The sequence below is a fragment of the Micromesistius poutassou genome, assembly GCF_964030765.1.
Source record: "Micromesistius poutassou genome assembly, chromosome: 19".
NCBI classification, from domain to species: Eukaryota; Metazoa; Chordata; class Actinopteri; order Gadiformes; family Gadidae; genus Micromesistius; species Micromesistius poutassou.
Window position 1 is genome coordinate 9,480,983 of NC_140289.1, and position 22,321 is coordinate 9,503,303.

Genomic DNA, 22,321 nt, shown 5'->3' on the forward strand with positions numbered 1-22,321 from the left:
CAAAGAAGTCTCTCTCACTCACTCACTCACTCTGAGAAGCTTAAAGAAACAATATAGCCTTGAAACACCTCAGTTGCAGCCAAATTGAGCACTTTAACTCTAATGGATAACATAATAATGACACCACAAGTTCCGGTGGATGTGTAACAAGAGTAACACATGCATCACTAGGTTGCATTGTAGAGGTGTGGACTATCATTTGGACTATCCTGTGTTAACCCAATTCCATACTACAGGGTCACAAATCGAAAGCTCGGATAATTCAATGTAACGAGAAGTGTAACAACACATGTGTAGACTGGACGAGGATGCAACCATAAACCGTTTGGACTATTCATATACAACAACTCGATCATCAACATTTAGCCTATAAGCAACTATTATGTTGACGTCATTGTCAAATGGACTGTGGATGTTTTACACGCATGCAGAACTCAGAGGGTAGAAATAAGGCACGTCGTCCCACCAGCGCTCATTCTCCTCCGGCTCAAAGGAAAAGGGGGCTCTTGGATCGTCAGTGATTTAATGTAAACTACAGAGATTTCTCCACAAAAAGGGCAAGCGAACGGAACTGACGTAAGCAACAATCGGGTAAACTATTGAGGTGGTGATCCATGGCAACAGGCGTAGGGCTATAGCAACAGCTCAGCCCGTCCTAGCTACTGCACACTAACACACGCGCGCACACGCACACAAACAGTAGCGACTCTCTGGTCTTTACACTTACACGCGCGTCCACACACACAAACAGTAGCGACTCTCTGGTCTTTACACGTACACGCGCGGCCGTCCACACACACAAACAGTAGCGACTCTCTGGTCTTTACACTTACACGCGCGCCCACACACACAAACAGCGACTCTCTGGTCTTTACACTTACACGCGCGCACACACGCGCACCGACTCTAACACATACACGCGCGCGTGCGTGCCACTTGAACCAGAGCAGTGCTTCTCCCGAGCCGCGACGCACCGAGGAGGCGAACCTTCCCCTCCTCGACTATTTCGGAGGAGACAGGTGCCCACATGTCTTCACCACCTCCACCACTCGGGGATACCGACTCACCGGCGGGTGACTGCCGTGTTCTGACACCATAAATACCTGTTTTTACCGATATGATAGCCTCTAGTCCGTCTGTTTTGAGTGTATTCCGCTAAGACGGCTAGCCCGCAGAGCGTGTTGATGGATACACACTACAGCAATGACCGGGCTCTGACGTCTTCCGTCGGGATAAATAGACTAGCATTCGACGTTAGCATCGTGTTATTATCCTGACCTGCGCAAAAATGACCCTGATATTTTAGCAGGCGAACGAGCCAACAAGGCTCGGGTCCGCGGGTGCGTTTCGTGCCAGGGTTTCAGGTGGCGAAGGACTCCGCCGCCACTGCCTGTCCTGCCCTCCGTCAGCTGGCAGACTGGTTCGTTCTCGCGGATAGAAACTCAATCTTTTGGCGGGGAGGGAAAATCTAAAGCATCATCGTGAAGATGGCGACCGGTTCGGGTTGGCAGCAGTACTACAGCCCTGCCGGCCAGCCGTCCACCGGAGCGGGCAAATACAGCTCCGGATCCCCGTCCGCCACGGCGTTCCAGCCGGGCATCGCCATGGAGTATACTCACGACCTGCACCTGAAGATGAGCAAGAAAATAGCGCAGCTGACCAAGGTAAGACGGGGATGTAATCGACGATGTGCATTAGGGGATTTTCGGGACCAGACATGAGCTAAGCCCCGGGCCGAGCGGTGTGTCCAGGGTTAATCCTGATGGGGATGCTGCTGCTGCCATCCGTCCAATGCGTATTTCGCATTATTAAATCAAACCTGTAGGGTATTCGTTTAAACAAAAAAATTGGGTACAAAGCATTCGGTGAATTGTGTCATGCATCGCTTTTCTGGTGTATTGTCACTTGCACCAAGGTAAAGGATGCTTGCGGTTGCTGAATGCGCTGCGATAAGGCTGCAAAATACATGAAAGAATCCCGTTAACAGCATGACAACGTTGATTCAGTCAAACAGCAAACTGTTGAGGTCACTCATTTGAGACATCTTTGAGTCAAAGTCAAAGCGGCCTTGGGGTCGGTGTGTGTCTGGAGTTGATTTAGGTAGGGTGCATAACCATCAGCATGACATCCTTTAATGAAAGAACTCCTTCATGCTTTACATGGGTAATCCCTTGACATGCATCGCAATTAACAGCTGATGTATTAGAATATCAAGCGTCCAGTGATCAAGTCTCAAATCAAGCTTTTCCTCTTACATCTCTTACCACACTACCACCCGTTTGTAGAAATGTAGACACACTGATTAGTGAGTTAATGACTTATGATAACACATAGAAATGAAACAGCATGAGGTCATCAGACACATCACACATGTAGACTATGTAGTCATATGCCTCACAAGGCTTATTGTGCAGTCATGACGGTGCTTATGGCACCTTAAAGTTATAGTTGTTGATGTAATGTTACAAAGTCGTTTTGTAATAATTCAATCTTAACAATTATATATTTGATGTATCAGCAAGTTAATATGAGCAGGCTCACTGCCCTATTACACGGGATAATTTGCATACAGGATCAGTATTTGGAAAATATTTCAAACTAATGATGAACAAAACAAGCCTTTTAGCTATGCAAATAAGAATACATTCTTTGTACACACGTCAGAGGGCGTGGGCTAGCCAGCCGTGGCTGCTTTTCCCCTGGTGAGGTGTCAAGAGTACGTCAGCAGACAGTTTCAGCAGCATCACAGCATTAATTGGTTACCTACGTCACTAATTGGCTGGTTCATATATTCCTTCTTCATTGTGTCACTAGATAATGTCATAATTGTCTTCCCAAACCCACCAGGGGCCACCTTTTAAAACATAGCACAGGCCTACATACAAACTCCATTTTATGATCAATTTCAGTAAAAAAAAAAAAAAAACATAAAACGTTTTTTGTATTCCTTCGTGACAATAAAGGGATAGAACATTTCAGTACTGAGAAACCAAACTTGATTTACTAATTACAGAATTTTGTTGTTGTTTGGTGCTGTTTGAATGTAGGTTTGTTTGCATCCCTAACCCTTGCATCACTTCTTAAATGTTAGGTGTCTTCCATTAGGCCTTGTTCAATATATATCGATAAGAGACTGAACCACCAAATCTAGCAGCTGGGTTTGTTACACAAACACGGTTCCATACTTACGTGTTTTTCATGTATCAAAATTGGAGTATTTATCAATGAAGAGAGAACAGTGGAAGGTCATAATAAGTGTTAAACATAAGTGTTTAAATCCAGCATGTTAATTTCTAGTCTTTTTAGGTCATTAAAATGATCAATAGTTATCGATATCGATCAATATGATCAAGTTATATCGTGATATGTCTTTCAGCCATATCACCCATGCCTATCTTCCATTTATCCTTTCAGTGATCTGTCCGTTCAGCGATCTAGACTGCTGTTTCTCTGTGACATAAAACCTGCTCTATACCAATGCTATTTACGATATTTATTTTATCGCCAAATGCTTTTTTCCATTTACTCCCAATGTCATCTAATTTATTTTGCTATCTTTGTTGGTTTACACTCTTTAAACTCTATCTTATTATTTACAGCTGTAGTGCTTTTACAAACTGCTGCATATTGCAGTATGACTGTCAAGGCGCTGAAGTGGGATTTTGCTGCTATGGCAACAAGCTCTATATAAATTATAATTCAGGCCAATGGCATGAAAGAAGTAGGGCGCTGTTTCTCAGAGAGCTGTTACTGTGAGCTTCTCCATGGTAAGCCAGGCTGGCAAAACTGAAGTTTCTGGCTTTTTGCTGGGCCATAATGTTTTAGTCGTGAAGTGAGTCAGAAATAGACCGCTGCATATTCCTGGAGAATGGAGGACGAAAATAACATAGATGGACACCAACTAATGGGGTTGGGAAGTGTTGGAAGTAGATATGTAATTATGTTCAAGTACTAGTAGATTTCTTAATTGTTTAATCAGTCAATCAATGTTGAATCAATCTTGGTCACTTGCATTCTCTATAGTTACACAAAGGTAACATAGTTTGCATCCAAATCTCTGCAATAAACCTGCCAAGTTTGCACAAAAAGTAACTTCACACTTGACTTTATGTAGTTTAATAGATCAGCCCTCGTCCAACTCTTTCAAGCATGACTTGACTATAGACGCATTATGTCACCGGTGTTGTCTCTTTATTCCTCATCTGTTGCAGAAGGATCACTGAAAACCTTGTCTGTGGTTTTCCAGTACATGGTAGTATGTACTTTTTTTTTTTTTGAGAAAATATTGAACCAAGCAACATGATGAAGCTTCATATGTACAGGTTAATATGCAACTTTGAGTGTGAATAAGAGTGACCTGAAAGAAGAATTAACTTTTTGCGTAATCTTTCCCAATCCCAGGACGATCAGGCTGCAGTCTCTATGATGGTTTTGGCAAAAATGTCATATCCCATTTTTTTCCAGGCCAGATCACGAGCCACAATATCACATTCTTTTTTCAACAGTTCAACAGAACAGTTCAATGAAATACATTTCCCTATATAGGAATATATAGAGACACGAGCGAGAGAGACCAATTCATTACCACAACTCTTTTATTTGGTTGTCATGTAGGCCTACTCTATTTATTCTGAATGAGCTAGAAACCCCAACAGAATCAAATTAAACTGTTTTGTAATGTACTTTTCTTATTAACCCTTTTGACGGCTGTAGTTGGGATGCAAGAAATACCAACGTTTTTTTGTTTCAATATTTTGTCATTTATGTTTTGCTTTATGTGTACTCGTTAAGACATTAGCAATCCAAGTCTCTAGCCCATCCCACAGCGCTGTAGCAAATGCTATACTGTCTCAATGTGGACCTGTAAAAACAAGGGAAAAGTCTTTATGAGACATAATTAAAAAATCATGAACCCTACTTAAAGTTGCCTAACAATTGCCTTCAAATACAAAAAGCCGGATCTTCCTGGTTTTCAAACTCTTTCTCCTGCTACTCACCATCCGCAATATCATTCTGGTGAATCTGCTTGGAGTTTGGCTCTGTGAGTTTCACTTGTCTTATTAGTGTGAAATGAATACCAATGTGCGGATCAACTGAGGACTCTATCTTCAGCCAAGCCTTACTTAGTGGAAGGAATGATGGATATGTATTTGAGCCAAAATACACTGAAGAGGAAATCTTACAGCTGAGAAAGCAGATGTACAACAACGTGTTCAGAGTCTTTTGAACATTTGGTTTACTCCTGAACTTTCAGGGTCATTCATGAATAATGAATAAATAAATAATAAATAATAATACTTGTAGGCAGAGAGGAAGTTTGACAAATATGTTTATAGGCTGTCTATTTATTCATTATTGCCGATTCCATTACATTTTACATATTTATTTCGCCCAATCAATTTGGCATGTGTTTCCTGTGTGAGAATCTGCTTCAAGTTCTAAATCTTATTCATATTATTGAAATGAACAACAACTGACTCTTAATAACTTAAAAGAATGGTCTGATATATAAACACTCCTGAACAACTCTGCTGCACCTCTGCTTTCTGTACACACCTCTGAAGGTTCTTGGCTCAGGGGGTAGAGTGGGTTGACTGGCTAGTTCTATACTTGGCTCCTCCGAGTGTCGAGGTGTCCCTGAGCAAGACACCTAACCCTAACTGCTCCAGACCAGCTGGCTGTTGTCTTGCGTGATTGACACCGCCGTTGTGTGTGTGAATGTGTGTATAAATGGGTTTCTGAATGGGTGGATTTAAGGCAATAATTGTAAAGCACTGGTGAGAAAAGCGCTATATAAATGCAGTCAGTTTAACATTTACTTAAGCAAAAGGGCTTAGAATACGTCTCTTGCAAGAGCTTAGATTTTCAGATCGTTGTTGAGTAGGACAATGGTATTTTCAGATTGATGAAATTCTCCTTCACCTTATAATCGGTTGATACATCTACAAAGACAGCAAGCAGTCTTTCCCTTTCTTTTTTGAATCTGTAAAGGGTTTGGAGCATTATGGCAACTCTCTGTACTAGGTTATTCACAGACAGGCTCTGCACTTGATTCAATATCTGAGTCAATATCGAGTATGAACCCATCGGATATGTTCCATTGAAGTTTAAGTAATACAGGATGGAGTGCCTTTTCATAGTGCAACGTGTTGTTACCGCGATAGCCTTGTTGCAGATCAAACATTTGGGGTTTTGTCCTGCATAACTAAATAGCTACCTCACTTCTTATTGGATTTTCTAATTTCTTTGTATACCTTTGGCCTTGTAAATGTGGATGACAACGTTTTAGTTCAGCAGAGAAAGAAGTTTGTGCATGCACAGAGAGTATGCAAGGCCATGGGCAGGTTGTGATGGCAGGACAAGGCATATTAAATAGTTTTCTAGTGGAGGGGTTCTGAGCAAGACTCTGTCTTGCTCAGAACCATATATTCTGATTGTTTATGTCCTAATAAAAATGTGTGGGTTGAATCAAAATGAGCCGGCCCGTGAAAATGATGTGGTATCAAAATGATGCTAAAGTACTGTAGAGATTATTTTACAGTACAAGTGAACTCCACAGGAAGTTAATTTAGTGACACAATAAAAAACTAAATAAAGTGCACACACAAAAACATAAACATGATAAATAAAGTGCTTACACAAGTACTAAAAACAAAATATCAAGTGCCAGATTAATAAAAATATGCTTCTAGTCTATTTTTTACATCAACCAGCAGAGGCCTGTCTGCAGTGGTTTTCAGGCGGGACCCTGGGATGGTGAGGAAACCTTTATCTGAGACCTAAGGTTCCTGCTGGTTTGGGTAAGGGAGATGAGGTCCAAGATGCAGGCAGGGGCAGTACCATGCAGGGCTTTAGAGGTCAGGAGTAGGACGGGTTCTGAGAGTTATGTTGTGGCAGTGTGTGTGGATGACGTTGAGCAGCCTCACCGGGCAGGGTGAGGCTGCACACCTGTTGCACATTGAGTAATCAGTGTGCACAGATTAAACCAACCATCACCACACCCACTCAGAGATATATCCTGCATGGCAACATGGAGCACTAGGCTCTGTATCATTGTCTACAAACTTCTAAAATAAACCGGCTCCAACGTCACTGCCCTGCGTCATTTGTTTGGAGCAGCCAAATAAAAGTCACCTAGGTGGAGTGAAGCAATTGGCTTTGCTGCAGATGTGGTCTCCCTTTATCGTTTTGGTTGAAAGCCTGGCTGCAGCGTTTTATCTGGAGTTGTAGTCTGGAGTTTCTGGAGGGTATTAAAGTAGTCGATTCTGGAGAGCTTTTTTCAAGGTCCAAAGGAGATGGGAAGTGTCAGATTTTTTCAATGGTTAGAGTTCTTTATGTGGGATGTGATGCGGCTTGGAGGACGGTCGAGGTCCATATCAGTGGGACCAGTAGATGGCTAGGGTCCATTTTGTGACAGATTGCACAAAGTAAAATGCTTTCTACTATGACGTATGCATTTCCCCATGTCTATGCTAAATGGAAAGGTCTGATGGCCTGTATAAGGCAGTGCTTTTGCCTTTCTCTTATCTCATTTGCACTTTAGTTATTAGTGTCTAAGTGATTTGATTTCGTGTCCACAATGACCTTCAGCTTGCTGCGCTGAAGGGGCCTTTATGTACACTGCTCACAGTAGCAACACGTTAGTGGGATTAAAACAGGAGTAGGCTACTATCAGCGTTCTGGTCAAAACATTTTGGAAAATGTTGGAAAGTCAAATCTGGAAAGTCTGCAATAGCAAATCTGGGGATGTCACTTACCACTTGGTATATTCTGATTTAAATAAAGACAAAAGGTTTCTCACGTTATTTTTGACATAACATGGTGGAGCAGGCTTTGGGCTGATCTTTACTTCTGTTATATCCTACCAGGTGATTTACGCTCTGAACACCAAGAATGATGAACACGAGGCAGCCATCGCCACACTGAAGGAGGCCCACGAGGAGGAGGTGCAGCAGATCCTCTCTGAGACCAGGGAGAAGATTCTGCAGGTTTGTGTTTGTGATTTTGTTCAAACTATGTATGACAAAATATGTATGACCATCATCCTTAATTCGTTGAAATCTCAATTTGAAAAGTCCAAAGTTATTTGAAAAGTCAAATAACCAACACTGTTCACAGAATGAAAAACAAAACTCCTTGCTGAATGTGAACAGAATATATTTATTATGAATTCAATTATGTATTATGTGTTAACAGCTTTTAGACGGTGAATCAAAATAACCCATTTATAAAGTCATAATGCTTCACAACCGTAAATATATTGCTTTGTAATCACAAAGTAATTATACTGTTGTGTTAAGTGTTGGCTCATAACGTGTTGGCTGTAATCACAGGTGACTGAAGAGTTATTAGCCCCATTTGTTGGGGATGTGAGGATACACAAACTGTATTTGTTCTATGATAATCTCGACATGGTAATAACAAGCATGTGAATGTCGAACACACGACACGCCCTGAGGCACTTGTTGCAAAACCATCCAACTGTGTTGCAGTACAAGAGTAAAATCAGCGATGAGATGGATCTGAAAAGACGTATCCAGTCCCTGGAGGAATCCCTGGAACTCCACGAACGCATGAAGAGGCAGGCCTTGGCTGAATTTGAAAGCTACCGCCAGCAAGTGGAAGACATGCAGCTTTGCACTGAAGCGCAGGTAGGTAGATGAACGCTTGGATGGGTGGGCGAGTCAATAGTCCTTCTGAAAGATGATGGAATAATTCATTTTGTCTGTGTTCTTCCATATGAACCCTTTGCCTCTTTGGCTATACATTTGTTCTTGTCTAGCTCAACTGATAGAACATGTAGAAAATGTATGCACTTGTGTGATGATCGATGATAAGATGGATGTGTACACCAAATGGCATATAGTATAGTCTGTCTACAGTTATTTTACAGGCATAATACAGGGATTTAATATTCTCCACTTTTATTTTGTTACACTAGCGGTGAATACACCTAAAGTGTCCCACAGTGGTGTTAGTTTTATGCTTTATAATGATGTTCATGATACTGGACTCTAGGTACAAGTCTAAGTGTAATATCTGCAGTAATGCAAGCGTGGTAGAGGTAGTTGTGAACAGGCAGCTGAGCCAGAAGGCAAAGCTCTTAAATCTCAAGATCCCTTCATCACCTCTCGCCACGAGCTCTGGGGTAGTTACAGAAAACTATTACCGATACAGGGGACAGCTGGAGGAAGTCAGTGATCCAGGAGAGCCCAAGTAGAGCACTACTCCTCCACATTGAGAGTAGTGAGCTGAGGTGATTTGGGCCAGATTTATTTTAAATGGCACAGGCATCCCTGTAGTGCTGTGATGTGTCTTACAGTCAAATTGGGAAAACGTGGAAAAGTCTTTAGGAGGGGGCATGGCCTTTGCATGCACACTTGTGCGTGTGTGAGCATCTTGTTCTTTTCCTTGCTGTGGTTACAGCACACACAGCGTGTGGTTTCCATGTCGAGGGAGGTGGAGGAGATGCGGCGGTCGTTTGAGGAGAAGCTGCAGACGTTCAGCCAGGCCCAGGCCCAGTTTGAGCAGGAGAAGAGGAGCACCCTGGAGGAGCTCAAAGCCCAGCACCGGCAGGAGATCCAGGACCTACTGCGCAGCCATCAGAGCCAGAACGCAAACTACAGCAAGGACCAGGAGAAGCTGGGACATCTGCACAAGGCTGAGGTAACAGCAGTGTTGGACCCTGATGACATTGCGGTATAAGCTCTCGTCTGTATTACTGGGCATTTAAGGTAAAGCCCTGCTTTGGGAAGAGGCTGCTGCTGTTGGATCGAGGAAAGCGAAGGTTACCAATGAAACCATTCAGTGCTGTCCTGTATGCATTCCTATAGTAATTTCATTTTATAATAAAGGGCATTGGCCACCTTCTACTAAGATGACCAAATGCAGTGCAACAATATGAAGCACATTGAATAAAGATGTTCTTGGATTTTATCGGGAACCAATTGTCATTCAGTACTCCAAGATGCCGAAACAATTTACAATTCCATTCAACGCCTGTCAGTGTGCTCTGCATTTGCATCTCAGCCATACTTTGGATAAAAGTGTCTTAAGTGTCTAAATGTCTGCATTGAAATGTGTAATTGTTTCAGGTGGAATCTCTGTCAGAGCGCGTTGAGGAGCTGAAACAGGACAAGAAGAGATTGGTGGAGGAATATGAGGCAAAGCTCAACAAGGTAATCACAAAGGGTGACAGTAAGAAACCGGCATCCAGCCGCAGTGGTTACTACGAATACATAAAGAGACGATTAAAGACGTCTATCACCATCGAGATCGGTTTACACAGAATACAATTAGTTTGGTGGTTTCTTTGGTGTCATTTGGTGCTGCGGAAAAGACTATGATTAACGCCTAATGAATGATCCTAATAATCCCATGATCAGATACATTGTTTTGGTTCTGCACAAGGTGAATAACATCTCAACCTCCCCCCCCCGTCCAAAGGCACAGGCCTTCTACGAGCGTGAGGTGGAGGCCATGAAGCGGGCTCAGCAGCTGAGTGCCGACAACCTGCTGGCGTGGAAGCACACCGAGGCAGACCTGCGGCGGGAGTTCCAGGCCCAGGAGGCAGCCCTCCAGAAGACCCTGGGGAAGCTGAGAGCGGAGCTGGCGCGGGTGACGGAGGAGGCCCGCGAGAACCGCGAACGGTCCTACAAGCTCCAGGGCTCGCTTGCGGCTGCAGAGAACAACAACAAGGTAAAGGAGAAGCTGAGCTCTGAACCCAACTTCAAAGCCTTCCTGTCCTGCATTAGTTGCCCAGAGGCTTGGCGGTTTGAAAATAATGATGAGACTGATTTATTCATGAGTAGATCGATAATGTTCAGTTCATGAGTCTTGGTTTCCATAAGTTAGTGCAGAAGGTTTCCAAAGCCGTGCTTCTTTGCAACAGTATCTTTTGTTTCACTTAACACGTGACACTACAGTGGCTCTGTTTCACACTCTTCACTCTCTAATCCCTCTCACTCTTGCTCTTTCTCTCTCGCTCTTGCTCATTGACTGCTTTTTGTGGTTGTTCATTTTCGAAATCTTGCTCTTGCTCCTTAGTCTTGACTTGAATCTTACCGACAACATTTACAGCAATGATGTTATAGCGCCTACAGCACCTCTAACTGTGTGTTTTGACATATGTACACCCATGTCCTATTCAGGAATTGACCAAGCAGTTGGACGAAGTGAAGCAGGACTCGGAGATCGTGGAAATCCGTCAGAAGGAGGCTGAATGTGAGCTGGAGGCGGCCAGAGACCGGGTGCAGCAACAGGCCACTGAAATACTGCTGAAAGCCAGTAAGAGTCCTACTCCTGCACAATGGACCTGGAGTGTTGTGTCTGTCTGTCTGGGAGTCCTCCTGCCAAATGGACCTGGAGTAGTCTGTCTGTCTGTCTGTCTGTCTGTCTGTCTGTGAGCGTCCTCCTGCCATATGGTCCTGGAGTGTCCTGTCTGTCTGTATGTTTGTCTGTCTGTGAGCGTCCTCCTGCCATATGGTCCTGGAGTGTCCTGTCAGTCAGTCTGTCTGTCTGTCTGTGAGCGTCCTCCTGCCTTATGGTCCTGGAGTGTCCTGTCTGTATGTTTTGGCCTCCCATGCATGTAGGGATACACTCGCATGCAAGGACCATGCTTGGTCATATATCATAGTGTTGAAGTATGACGTTATTAGGAGACCAATGTTGATCTAAGTTTGGATTGAATGATCAATTATCCATTAAAGTGAATTGTTTGCTTGCAAGACTTAAGGCCTTCATTATATTTGGGCCAAGAGCATTCAAGGTCGCTTATCACCAAGCAGTAAGCATATTATCTTGGAACGGCATTATAAACACATATACAGCCTACATGCTATGAGCAACAAGGCGAGATCAGCCCTCGCATTAACACGTAAAGTACAGACGTTTACCCAAACAATCTGTTGCTGCGAGGCAAAGACACGCTCTGCAATCTACAAGCACATATACAGATGAGGAATATGGCAACGTTATGAATAACTTAAATGAAACCCACTGAAAAAGAAGCAAGAATGCCGCTCTGCAGATTGTTATTATGGTAAACCAATCGTATAACCTTAAGCCAAAGTATAGGCTGCTGACATTCGTCTACCATCCGGTAAATAACCACTTATTTACGGGAGCAGCGATCTGAAACGGCAAGTTGCAGTCTCTGGAGGACGATTTATCCTAGCTAAAATCCAATGGATTACCAGACTTCTCACTGTCATGCCGACAACTAAGCTAACCATTGAGCTAACTGCTGACTTAAGATGCATCCTGCTGACATGCAAAAGATGGACACAGGGCGCATGGCATCCATCACCCAGGAGTCTTTGTTGGTCAATATATTTGACGGGCACATGCATGCTATGGATATCCAGGTGCTAATGCATTGATGATGCACTGCCTCTGGTGGTCAGAAAGAATTGAATAGAACAGAGCTTCACCTTGAGATATGACCATTGTAATAGGCGTTTTGGAATTGTGATTTTTTTTTATCTGTAACTACAAATAGTAATGCTTTAAGATAACATTGTTATGTTATCAACCAAACAGATATCAAATATAAGTCATAATATAGATGTTAGAAAATGTTCATTATTAGTAATGACTTTAGTTCAACGTCTATATTTTATATTTTATTTATGTATATACATCAATAATTTTTATGAATGAGTAGCTAAGTTTTAATGAATATATTTAAAGATTAAGATTACAACACATGACCAAATCATTCATAAAACATGAGTGAATAATCAGTAACAATATACAGTAACATTTCACGAGCAGTATACTGTAATAAGTTGCAAAAGGTGCTTCAAAGGTGCTGAAAATGTTGACTGACTGGCTTTTATTAGTTTTATATTAATATATTAATAGCTTATTCTTACGTAGGAAGGCATCATTTATAAAACATGATTCAATAATGGTAAAAAATAGGCCTTAATAATGTCATATAAATGTTGAATTAATGTCAGTACTAATAATCAACTAATCAGTTTCTAACTTCCATAATATAAGTAATAATAAGTATTTATGTTTACTTTATTATAACCTTTCAACTTGTGACTGGCTCTTTAATGAAAGTCATTTTAAGGTGTTACAAAACTCACTTTACACATTGGTTACCAAGGGAACAGCCTTGGTGTCACCATTAGAAGGGAATGTGTGTGAGCCGCAACATTAGGGCAACCCTTTCTATTTTTACAATATTACGGATTCACCACTATAAAAAAACCCATTATCTTTTTAATGAGTATGCTTTTGTAGAAAACAGCTCATGTTTGAGAAACTATTATCCTTTGGCTGTGTTGAATGTGGGGGGGGGGGGGGGCGGATAATAGTCATCACTCACTAGAATGTCTGTTAAACAATGACGAATGATTCAGTTAATCCTTCCTTCTGATTTATATTTATATATCTAACACATCTTTATGTATTTAAACATCGTCGTCCCCCCTATGGATGACGCCTACGCCGTGTTCCCCATGCCTCTGCTCGTGTCTTATCTGCCAGGTCAGATCGGCAGTCTGCAGGCCACCCAGATGACCCAGGAGGCGGCCATCAGGGACCTGGAGAGCGAGCGCAGCCGGCTGAAGGACAAGGTGGTCCGCATGGAGGAGGAGAGGGGCGCGCTGCAGGGCAAGTGCCAGGCCCTGGAGGAGAGGCACAAGCAGCAGATCCACGCCCTGGAGAAGGTGTGTGTGTGTGTGTGTGTGTGTGTGTGTGTGTGTGTGTGTGTGTGTGTGTGTGTGTGTGTGTGTGTGTGTGTGTGTGTGTGTGTGTGTGTGTGTGTGTGTGTGTGTGTGTGTGTGTGTGTGGGAGTGTGTGCGTGATCGTTTTTGGTTGAATTCATAGATTTAGTAGTCTGCTCCATCCTCTACCCTTTCCGTATCTCTATTCCTTCCTCTGTGTTGATCGGTTTCTTCGTTAATCATATGGGGCAGAGACACATGCTGACAGACACTCTTGATAAAACGCGTTGGTGCATGGCAAATGGAAGCCTTTTTGGAAAAACCTATTTCCGGAAATAGTTGCTGTATCTGTTAGTCTCATCCGTTCCTTTTTGCGATCGCACTCCCTCAAACCTACACTCACTCACTCATTCACTCCCTCATGTAGACACGGTCACCCACACATACTGCACTTTTCCCACACATACTGCACTTTTCCCATCTGGTGTGTGATCTAAAAAGGGAGAAGCTCTGCTCTTCACTGTGAGTAGCAGCCTCTCACTTGACGGCAGCACTTAGCAACTAATGTGTGAAGGATTCCTCTTACTAGAACTGGGGTTTCTTCAGCTTTGGTTTTCTGTGTGTTTATATTCAAATCAGAGAATGCTTTTAAATGAGCATTCATTTCGTTTTTCTTTCTGTATTTATTGATCCAGAAAATGTACACCCATGTCATCGTCTTCTTTGCTCTCTGTCTCTGGTTTTATTGGTTTTATTGTGCATTTTAAAGCGGAACGGAAATGAAATAGGAAGTAAAGGTCATTGCACGTTTGTGTGTCCACTCTTAACTTTTGTGTCCCAACCATGTATCAAGTCATGTTTTTTAACAAATGAACTCTTTGGTGGTCGATCATTGATTCACAACCAGCCGGTGACCTCCCCAAAGCGGATTGCGCTGACAGTACCGTAGTTAGCTAATATAGGCTGCATCGTACATAAGCTGCCCTTGATAACCACTAAGGCTCGAAAACAACCTTGTATGTAGGCCGCACCCGTGTAAAGGCTGCAGTAACAAATGCCAAATTTAAAGTACATCAGCTCATATCCGATGGCCTCTACGTGTTGTGGAAAAGTTGCAAAGACTCACAAAGACACTTTTTTTTAACCCTTATTAAAAATTGGCATTGAAAGCTGCAGCATAACAAATCAATTAGTCTGGGAAAGGCGTTTGAAATTCTGTGATGTTGATGTCTAAGGATTTCTGTGTGATTGGCAGGATAGTGTCTAAGGTTTACATGCACGGCTCAAGACTGTGTCACACACCAGACGAGCCACAGAGCGCCGCAGCCCATAGTAGAAAGGACAAAACACGTCTGAAGATTATCTGGCCTTGTTCTGTGATTAAATAATGAGTGGTGTTGATCAGTGGTGGAAGTCGTAGCGCGGCTGTGCAGAGGCACCATTGTGAGTGATCTATTGGAAAACACGACCCACAAGTTCCACTGAAGACGCGCTGCTTTGATCATTAAACTGTTTGTACATTGTGCAAAGATTCAAAGAAATTGTTGCTGATACGTGATACTGTCAATGGTTTGCTCACTATGGGCTGGCTGCGGTCACATTGTCAATACATCAGATCGCCTCATCTTTCAAAATAATACTCCAGAGAAACTCTCCAGAGAAAATCTTTCTAAAATCACCTCAGTTTCAAAGTTGGCTTCCACAACAAGCGTTGGCTGTGGCGCCTGTTTCTGCTCCTCTCCTCCAAAGCACTGATACTGCATTGTTTTTTAAAGGTGCAACGCAAACATGAAAGAGCCTCACACCCCACCAATATGCTGTATTCCTCCACGCTCGCCAAGCACCGCAGCTGAGTAATGGCCCGTTCCTGCGTGCGTCCCCAGAGCCTGTGCGAGGAGAAGGCGTCGTACGAGAAGGAGGTGAACAACGTGCGGGCACGCTACGAGGAGGAGGCCGGCCACATGAAGGAGGGCCAGGCCCGCATGCTGGACGACCTGTCCAAGAAGCACCGGCTCGCCCTGGAGAGCACCCTGCACAGCGCCAAGAAGGACAAGGAGTGCCTGCTGGCGGTGTGTAGCGAGCACACACAAACACACACATCCATGCATAAACACCTACACACACACACACACACACACACACACGCACACTCGCACACATGCACATGCACACACACACACTCACACACATGCACAAACACACGCACGCACACACACAAACACACGAACACACACACACACACACACACACCTACACATCTAGCACACACAAACGCACGAACACACACCTACACATCTAGCACACACACACACACACACACACACACACACAAACGTTTCCAATTCCTATTGGTGTCGGTAGATGCTGTTGTATCACGTATTGCATGTTATCACATACGGTAACCTTTTCACTTGAAATATTACCTTCACTGAAATAGCAAGTGTTAGTTTGTTATTTAACTAGAAGAAAAGGTATGAACAGTATGAAAGCAGGGATTACGAAAACAAAAGAGAGGCCATGTTTTACAGATTGTACAAGTTGACTTTTGCCTTAAATGTCTAAGCAAGTTGGAGTGTAAGGTAGGCACTAAACACATGCATGTTTTTGTTTTTTTCTACTAAAAACTGTTAGCTAACCGCATGCAAGAACATTTGCATATTTATCTCTTAACTTGATCTTACTTTTGTGCATACGTATATCTACAACTGTATAACTACAACATGAGTGTGCCACGTGAGATTTAGCAAACGCTCACAAGTTCAGAAAATTGTCCTAAATGATGCATAAACATGAGGAATTTACCCCGTGCTTAATTGAGTGGCACTCACTCAATTACAAAATTATGCTCATGAGAGTTATGAATGAGCATAATTGACGGCCCCAAAAATGCTATATGAGGAGGCGTTCCACTCAGAAGCATCCTCCATAAAGAAGGCACCAAAGGACAAGAATGAAAAGCTATTTGAGTGCAGGGCTAGAAATCCTCCTTTTGTAAACCAATGAAAGCAAACCGATAATATTTAGCAGCGTCAGTATTGGGTTAGTGTTAGGTGAGAGCACCAGCTTAGGTATAGGAGTGGGGGAAACAAAGAAACGCTGTCGATGCGGCGTCGACTGAAAGCTGCAAAGTGTCCAAAATGAGAAAATAGGGTTTGATTTAAATTAGACTCCAGCAGACGGCTGGCAGGGGAAAGTAATTCATTTGTCCAACAGAAGTGGGAAGGATGAAGCTGTTCTTTCGGAAACGGATGAAAGAATCTGAGCAATTAGAGGTTTATCGACCTCTCCTACTTTGAGGTGTTGATGTTGTCGTGATTTACCGCTTATTTTGACGGAGGCAAAGGTAATAAGGGTCACTTCAAGGATTTCCTGGCTTACCTTAAACAGCAGGCTAGCCGTATTCTTATCGTTGTACATCAGCAAGTGGGGTCTGCATACGGGATGTCTACGGTGGACTACAGGTGGACATGCATCACTGCATGACTGTACTCATGACTGTACTACGGTGGATTAGGGGTTGGTGCCCTGCCGTGTCACGGCTGTCACACGCAGCCTTTTATAGCAGCACATGCATCCCAAAATACATATAAGGATATGTATTTTGGGATTGTTTGAGATATTTTGATACTGATAATAAACAATATGTCCTCGTGTAAAATCTATGAGCCTGCTTGAGCCGATGCACAGAAAACTGATACATTTGTGTGCAAGAAATGACAACGACCAAATCAGGGACCCTGCGACCTTGTGCCAGTGACTTGTGACGCCATACGACCGTTGCGTCAGCAAGGAAGAGAGCCAGGAGCTGTGTTGAGCCAAGTGACTTTGGAGTTGTTTGCGAGAGAGGAGGCTAAGGACAGCAGTTAAACCGTCGTGCAGTACGACCGTCGTGCAGCACGGGAACCCGCTCGCTGACGGTGAGTACGATGCAGTGCAGAGGTTTGATGACCTGCAAAATGCACTTTTAACACAATCAGAACAAACAGAATTAAAGATCTGCAACTCTCTGCTCCGACGGAACCACGTTGATGATGAGCCCCCAAAGAGCTGCGTGCTGCCTTTCTTTCGCTTTGGAACGAGCGCCGAAACTCGACCCAGTGTTGCCGTTGCTATGCTCCAAGCCCCAAGATGCCGTTTTACCTCGCATAGCATTACTCGATTTTCTCGCTTCCCTCTCAGCACCAATCAATCACGACTCCAGTCCCCAGAAAATGTATAGCATGATTACCATGAATAATTAATTTATTAATATACATATAATAGTACTTGCAAAGTGCAAAGTGCAAAATAGTTATGCTGTGGCGAACTCTATTTCTGTGTTTTTAGTCTAGTTTTGCGTGTACCTTTAGTTTAAGCAGTTTAAGAACAAATGGACGGTTCTTGCATGAGGCCCAATGTAGAAAAAAGCAGTAACAACTATATCCATTGACTCACACATGGCACACCTGTTTAACAATCAGTTTTGAGTAGACATTGGCTTCTAACAGAAATTGAGATCATAATAGACCAAAACAATGAAGTAGTATTCATTTTGGAGGCCACTAGTTCAAATTTATCAAATTGACAGAATGAGTCCACGATCCAACTAAAAATTTAAATAGAAAACACTGTGACAAGATTGCTTGCTTCAGTCCAAACACAAGCTGTCATCTCTCTCTCTCTCTCTCTCTCTCTCTCTCTCTCTCTCTCTCTCTCTCTCTCTCTCTCTCTCTCTCTCTCTCTCTTTCTCTCTCACTCTCTCACTCTTTTCTTCCATGCCAAGACACGCTATGTGTCCAATTACCAATCTGTTTCCTTATTAGTGCAGCGAAATGAGTAACAACATATGTTCACGTAATGTACATGTGTTATTCATGCATAGATTGATTCAGCCTAACACACACACACACACACACACACACACACACACACACACACACACACACACACACACACAATGCACACAATCAGTCCACACACACCTACAACCAAGGATGGCAAGATTTGAGAGAGTGGTAGATTAGACGATAAAGGGTAAAAGAATGGCTGTCTGATGTTAATGTTGATAATAATGTCGCGTTAGTAAGATAGGACAATTGTCCCAGTAAAGGTAGGGCGTGGCATCCTTCTATCATATTTATACGCAGGGACCCCCCCCAAAAAAAGCTACTTATACTTTGGTTTTATTGTTAGTGAAACAAATGATCGATTTTGTGATGCAATATAAATATACTGGATTTGAGTAGTCCATCTTTATGAATGCACGTCCATACAAACACACACGCATATAATCTATCTTCTTCTTCTTTCTATTGTGAGCTGTCCATCTAATACAACAAATCAATTCAAACGTGCTTCCAGTGACATTACACAGCAGAACTGAAAGGACACTTTACAGAACCGTACTGATCTGGGTGATAAAACCGTGGTAACCGTCTGTCCTGACTCCTAACATCCTCATAAACCAATGCATTTGTTTCTTCGATTCTGTTCCAAGGGCATCTAGCGGGAGCCACCAATGTTAACTGTAGCCATCACCCTTTCTCTTTTGAAATCGATGTACAAAGTTTGTGAAGGTTTGTGGCCAAAATAACAGTCCATTGCCATACAAATACTTGACAATGTCTTATCACAAAGGCTGAATTGCTACTGCCAGTGTTTATGTTACTGGCCCCGGGCGGCCCCGCTAAATGTTATTTTTCAGAGTAGCCAATATCATTTGACAAATGATATTGGTAACGGATGTTTTAGTGAAGCCAGGAGAGACAATTACGGTGGTTTAATCCCCAAGATGGATGATTATGGGCCTTTAACGGCCTTGATAAAGGAATAGCCAAAATAAATCCAGTCCCTCCAAAAGAAATGTATTCCTATTCCTACTGCTCAGATCACTTACATTACATTATGACAAAACACTGTAAGCTAATGTGTTGAGGTGATCTCTTTCATATGATCTTCTAACCACCTTTTATAGTAGCATTATAGATTTTGGCTTTAATGCTCCAAGTTTAACCAAACAGCATTTATGGTTTACAGTACGGTATATTGTGTGTAGCAAGGGTCACACTTCTGTTATGTTCACTGCAGAGGAATTTAGCATGTTGCATGTTCAAGCTGAATAGCTGATGAAATCTAAAAGTTTAATGAGATTTCCTCCACACAGGAATACCTAAGCACAGGCGTTGCACTCGCATGCCATGTGGCAAGCCATGTGATTATTGTTACTAGTTACTAGTGTTTGAAAGGGTTGTATGAGTTGATGCATTATATATTGTAGCACGTATAGATCATGCAAGTATATAACTATATTACTAAAGATTAGTAGATGATGAGAGAAAGCACCTAGGCCTCATCAAATATAAAGAGGTGGTTGAGAGGTTGATTTATATTCAAAGAGGTTAAGGCCAGGAGAGAGGAGAAAGCAATGGCGCTACATTTGTCTTTGGGCAGACAAAAGAGATTTATGTGTGGGCAGGAGCAATTTTTTTTCTTGTGTAGAAAGGCTGGGTACAGTACAGCTTTGAAGATGGGGAGCCATGAATCATGGAGAGATGGCCAAGACCAAAACATATGTCCCAATTTCACTGGAGAGTGGCCGAATGGACTAGAGTGATCTCTCTGCCCAGCCGATGGTATCTGTGCCGGTGCATCACCCACGCACAGAAAGGCCTTCTGCCTTTTCCACTGTAGCATCATTGTGCTCATGCTTTAGTAACTTGATGCAGTAATTGGGTGTTCTTTTCCACCAATAACCTAGGACAAGGCTTAACTAATAACCTGAAACAAGGCTTGGTAACTAATGTTTTGGTGCAACAACCACTGTAATAGTTGTAACTAATATTCTTTTGATATATTGTCATTTTTTTAATATTCACCTATAACAGCCCCCACCCAGTGCACCGGAAACACCTCTACAAAGACTCAAGGACAGAGTTGAGCTTTACACCATGGCTCTGAGTCTGGCTCTGTGACAATGAAGTAATATCACAAACATTTAGTATTTAATTTAACATGTCTAATTTAATGCACAGATTAATGTACCAACAAAGAATTACAAATTAACCTTAATGAATCTTAACTGTACATGTGTCATCTATCATCTAGATGATAGATGGCTTGTTTTCATGATAGATGGCTGGCTGGCTAGTGAAATTCATATATATATATATATAGAATATAATTAACAGAAGTTGTAGTTTTCCATTATTTCATGAATTTATTTAATTTATGAATAAGTGATGAATCAGTGTGAGCTGTCAATTTAACACACTCTTACCGCAGAGCATATTGTCAATTTTCACTGTGGGCAACAGGCTCACCTCCGATATTCCAACAACCGCTTCCTTTTCTGTGTCACGGTTAGCCACACAAAAAATTAATTAATTCTTGCAAAACGTAAAGAAAATTGTCCACCAATCCCTTCCTGCCACAGTGCTGGCTGGGATTGATTTTACCCGACAAAGACAGAATATACCCACATTTGCTAACGTATGTACAATTTTATTTGTTTATATAATGACAAAAGTTTAATTTAGTTTAAATAATGAAGAAATATAAGGAAAAACATTCCAGCATAAAGTCATCCCTTTCACAATCATCTTTGTTTTGCATGTTTGCTGGCGATATAACGCCCAGTAATCTGCCCTTCCGACACCTGCCCATGAATGCCTTGATGCTTTATTAATCAGCCCAGTATGTGCGGTGTGTCTCCGCAGGAGCTGGAGCTGCAGTTCGAGAAGGAGCGCGCCTCACTGGAGGAGCAGAAGACGATTCTCCGGCAGCAGCTGGATGAGCTGCGGGCCGAGCTGACGGCCAAGCTCTCTGCTGCCAACAATGAGGTAGTGCTGCTGCCACTCTGGCTGCTTTGCTTTGGCTGGTCTGAACACCTTATGGTTCTTACAATTGTTTACACGCTCAATTACAGTGGAAGACTGTATGTAAGAGCATGGGTGCAAATTGTCTGTTTTTCTTTCATTCAATTCAAACCGTTACAGAGCGTATGGGTGTGAATTACTTTGTCGTTATAGCACAGTTCTATTGCAGTCATAGCATACGATCGAGTGAAGGTGTTAAAACCGCTATAAACCGGTTATCACCCACATTAAAAACCCAATATTCTCTAGCAAAGTGGGTACCCTAATAACTGAGATGGTTGTTAAATGAAGAACTCCATAAATATAAATGATGAGGTGGCAAAATGACCATGCCGTCCCCCACGGCAAAGAGGTCTGAGTTAACAAGAGGTCTGGATTTACACGTGAGCCAGGCCTGGTTAGTTAGCCTGAGCCACTGCCCCTCACCATGTCTGTGCATGGCCCTGATACTGGGGGACGTCAACGCTCGCGTTGGCAATGAATGGGAATGGAAACCCTGGAAAGGGAGTGATTGGGAAGAACTTTCTGATCTGAACCTGAGGGGTGGTCTGATCTGAACCTGAGGGGTGGTGTGTTATTGGACTTCTGCTCTAGACATTGTTTGTCCATAACAAACCATGTTCAAGCACAAGGTTGCTCATGACACATTTTACAGGTTTTAGTTTTCTTTAAAAGATCGTTCTGTTGAACTTCATCATTCGGTTTGTTACGACCAACATATTATATGTCCATGTGAAGTGCTTATAGTCTATGTTCTTTGCTTTCATCACTCTTAATTATCCATACAAT

At 42.6% G+C, this 22,321-nt stretch overlaps 1 protein-coding gene across 2 annotated transcripts in view; it reads left to right on the forward strand.

The window, feature by feature from the left end:
• Positions 1 to 1,487: 1,487 nt before the first annotated feature.
• The window catches only part of fam184ab (family with sequence similarity 184 member Ab), a gene marked incomplete at both ends in the record, with an annotated part of 47,553 nt that continues 26,719 nt past the window's right edge, over positions 1,488 to 22,321 (forward strand). Inside the window, 10 exons of one of the 2 annotated variants that reach the window (XM_084484118.1) lie at positions 1,488 to 1,664; positions 7,869 to 8,006; positions 8,493 to 8,651; positions 9,427 to 9,666; positions 10,095 to 10,178; positions 10,447 to 10,698; positions 11,151 to 11,286; positions 13,501 to 13,682; positions 15,563 to 15,748; positions 21,374 to 21,496. In XM_084484118.1, the coding sequence (XP_084340244.1) occupies positions 1,488 to 1,664; positions 7,869 to 8,006; positions 8,493 to 8,651; positions 9,427 to 9,666; positions 10,095 to 10,178; positions 10,447 to 10,698; positions 11,151 to 11,286; positions 13,501 to 13,682; positions 15,563 to 15,748; positions 21,374 to 21,496 (1,677 nt within the window). The remainder of the gene's footprint in view (positions 1,665 to 7,868; positions 8,007 to 8,492; positions 8,652 to 9,426; positions 9,667 to 10,094; positions 10,179 to 10,446; positions 10,699 to 11,150; positions 11,287 to 13,500; positions 13,683 to 15,562; positions 15,749 to 21,373; positions 21,497 to 22,321) is intronic. The other variant, XM_084484117.1, reaches the window with a different exon arrangement.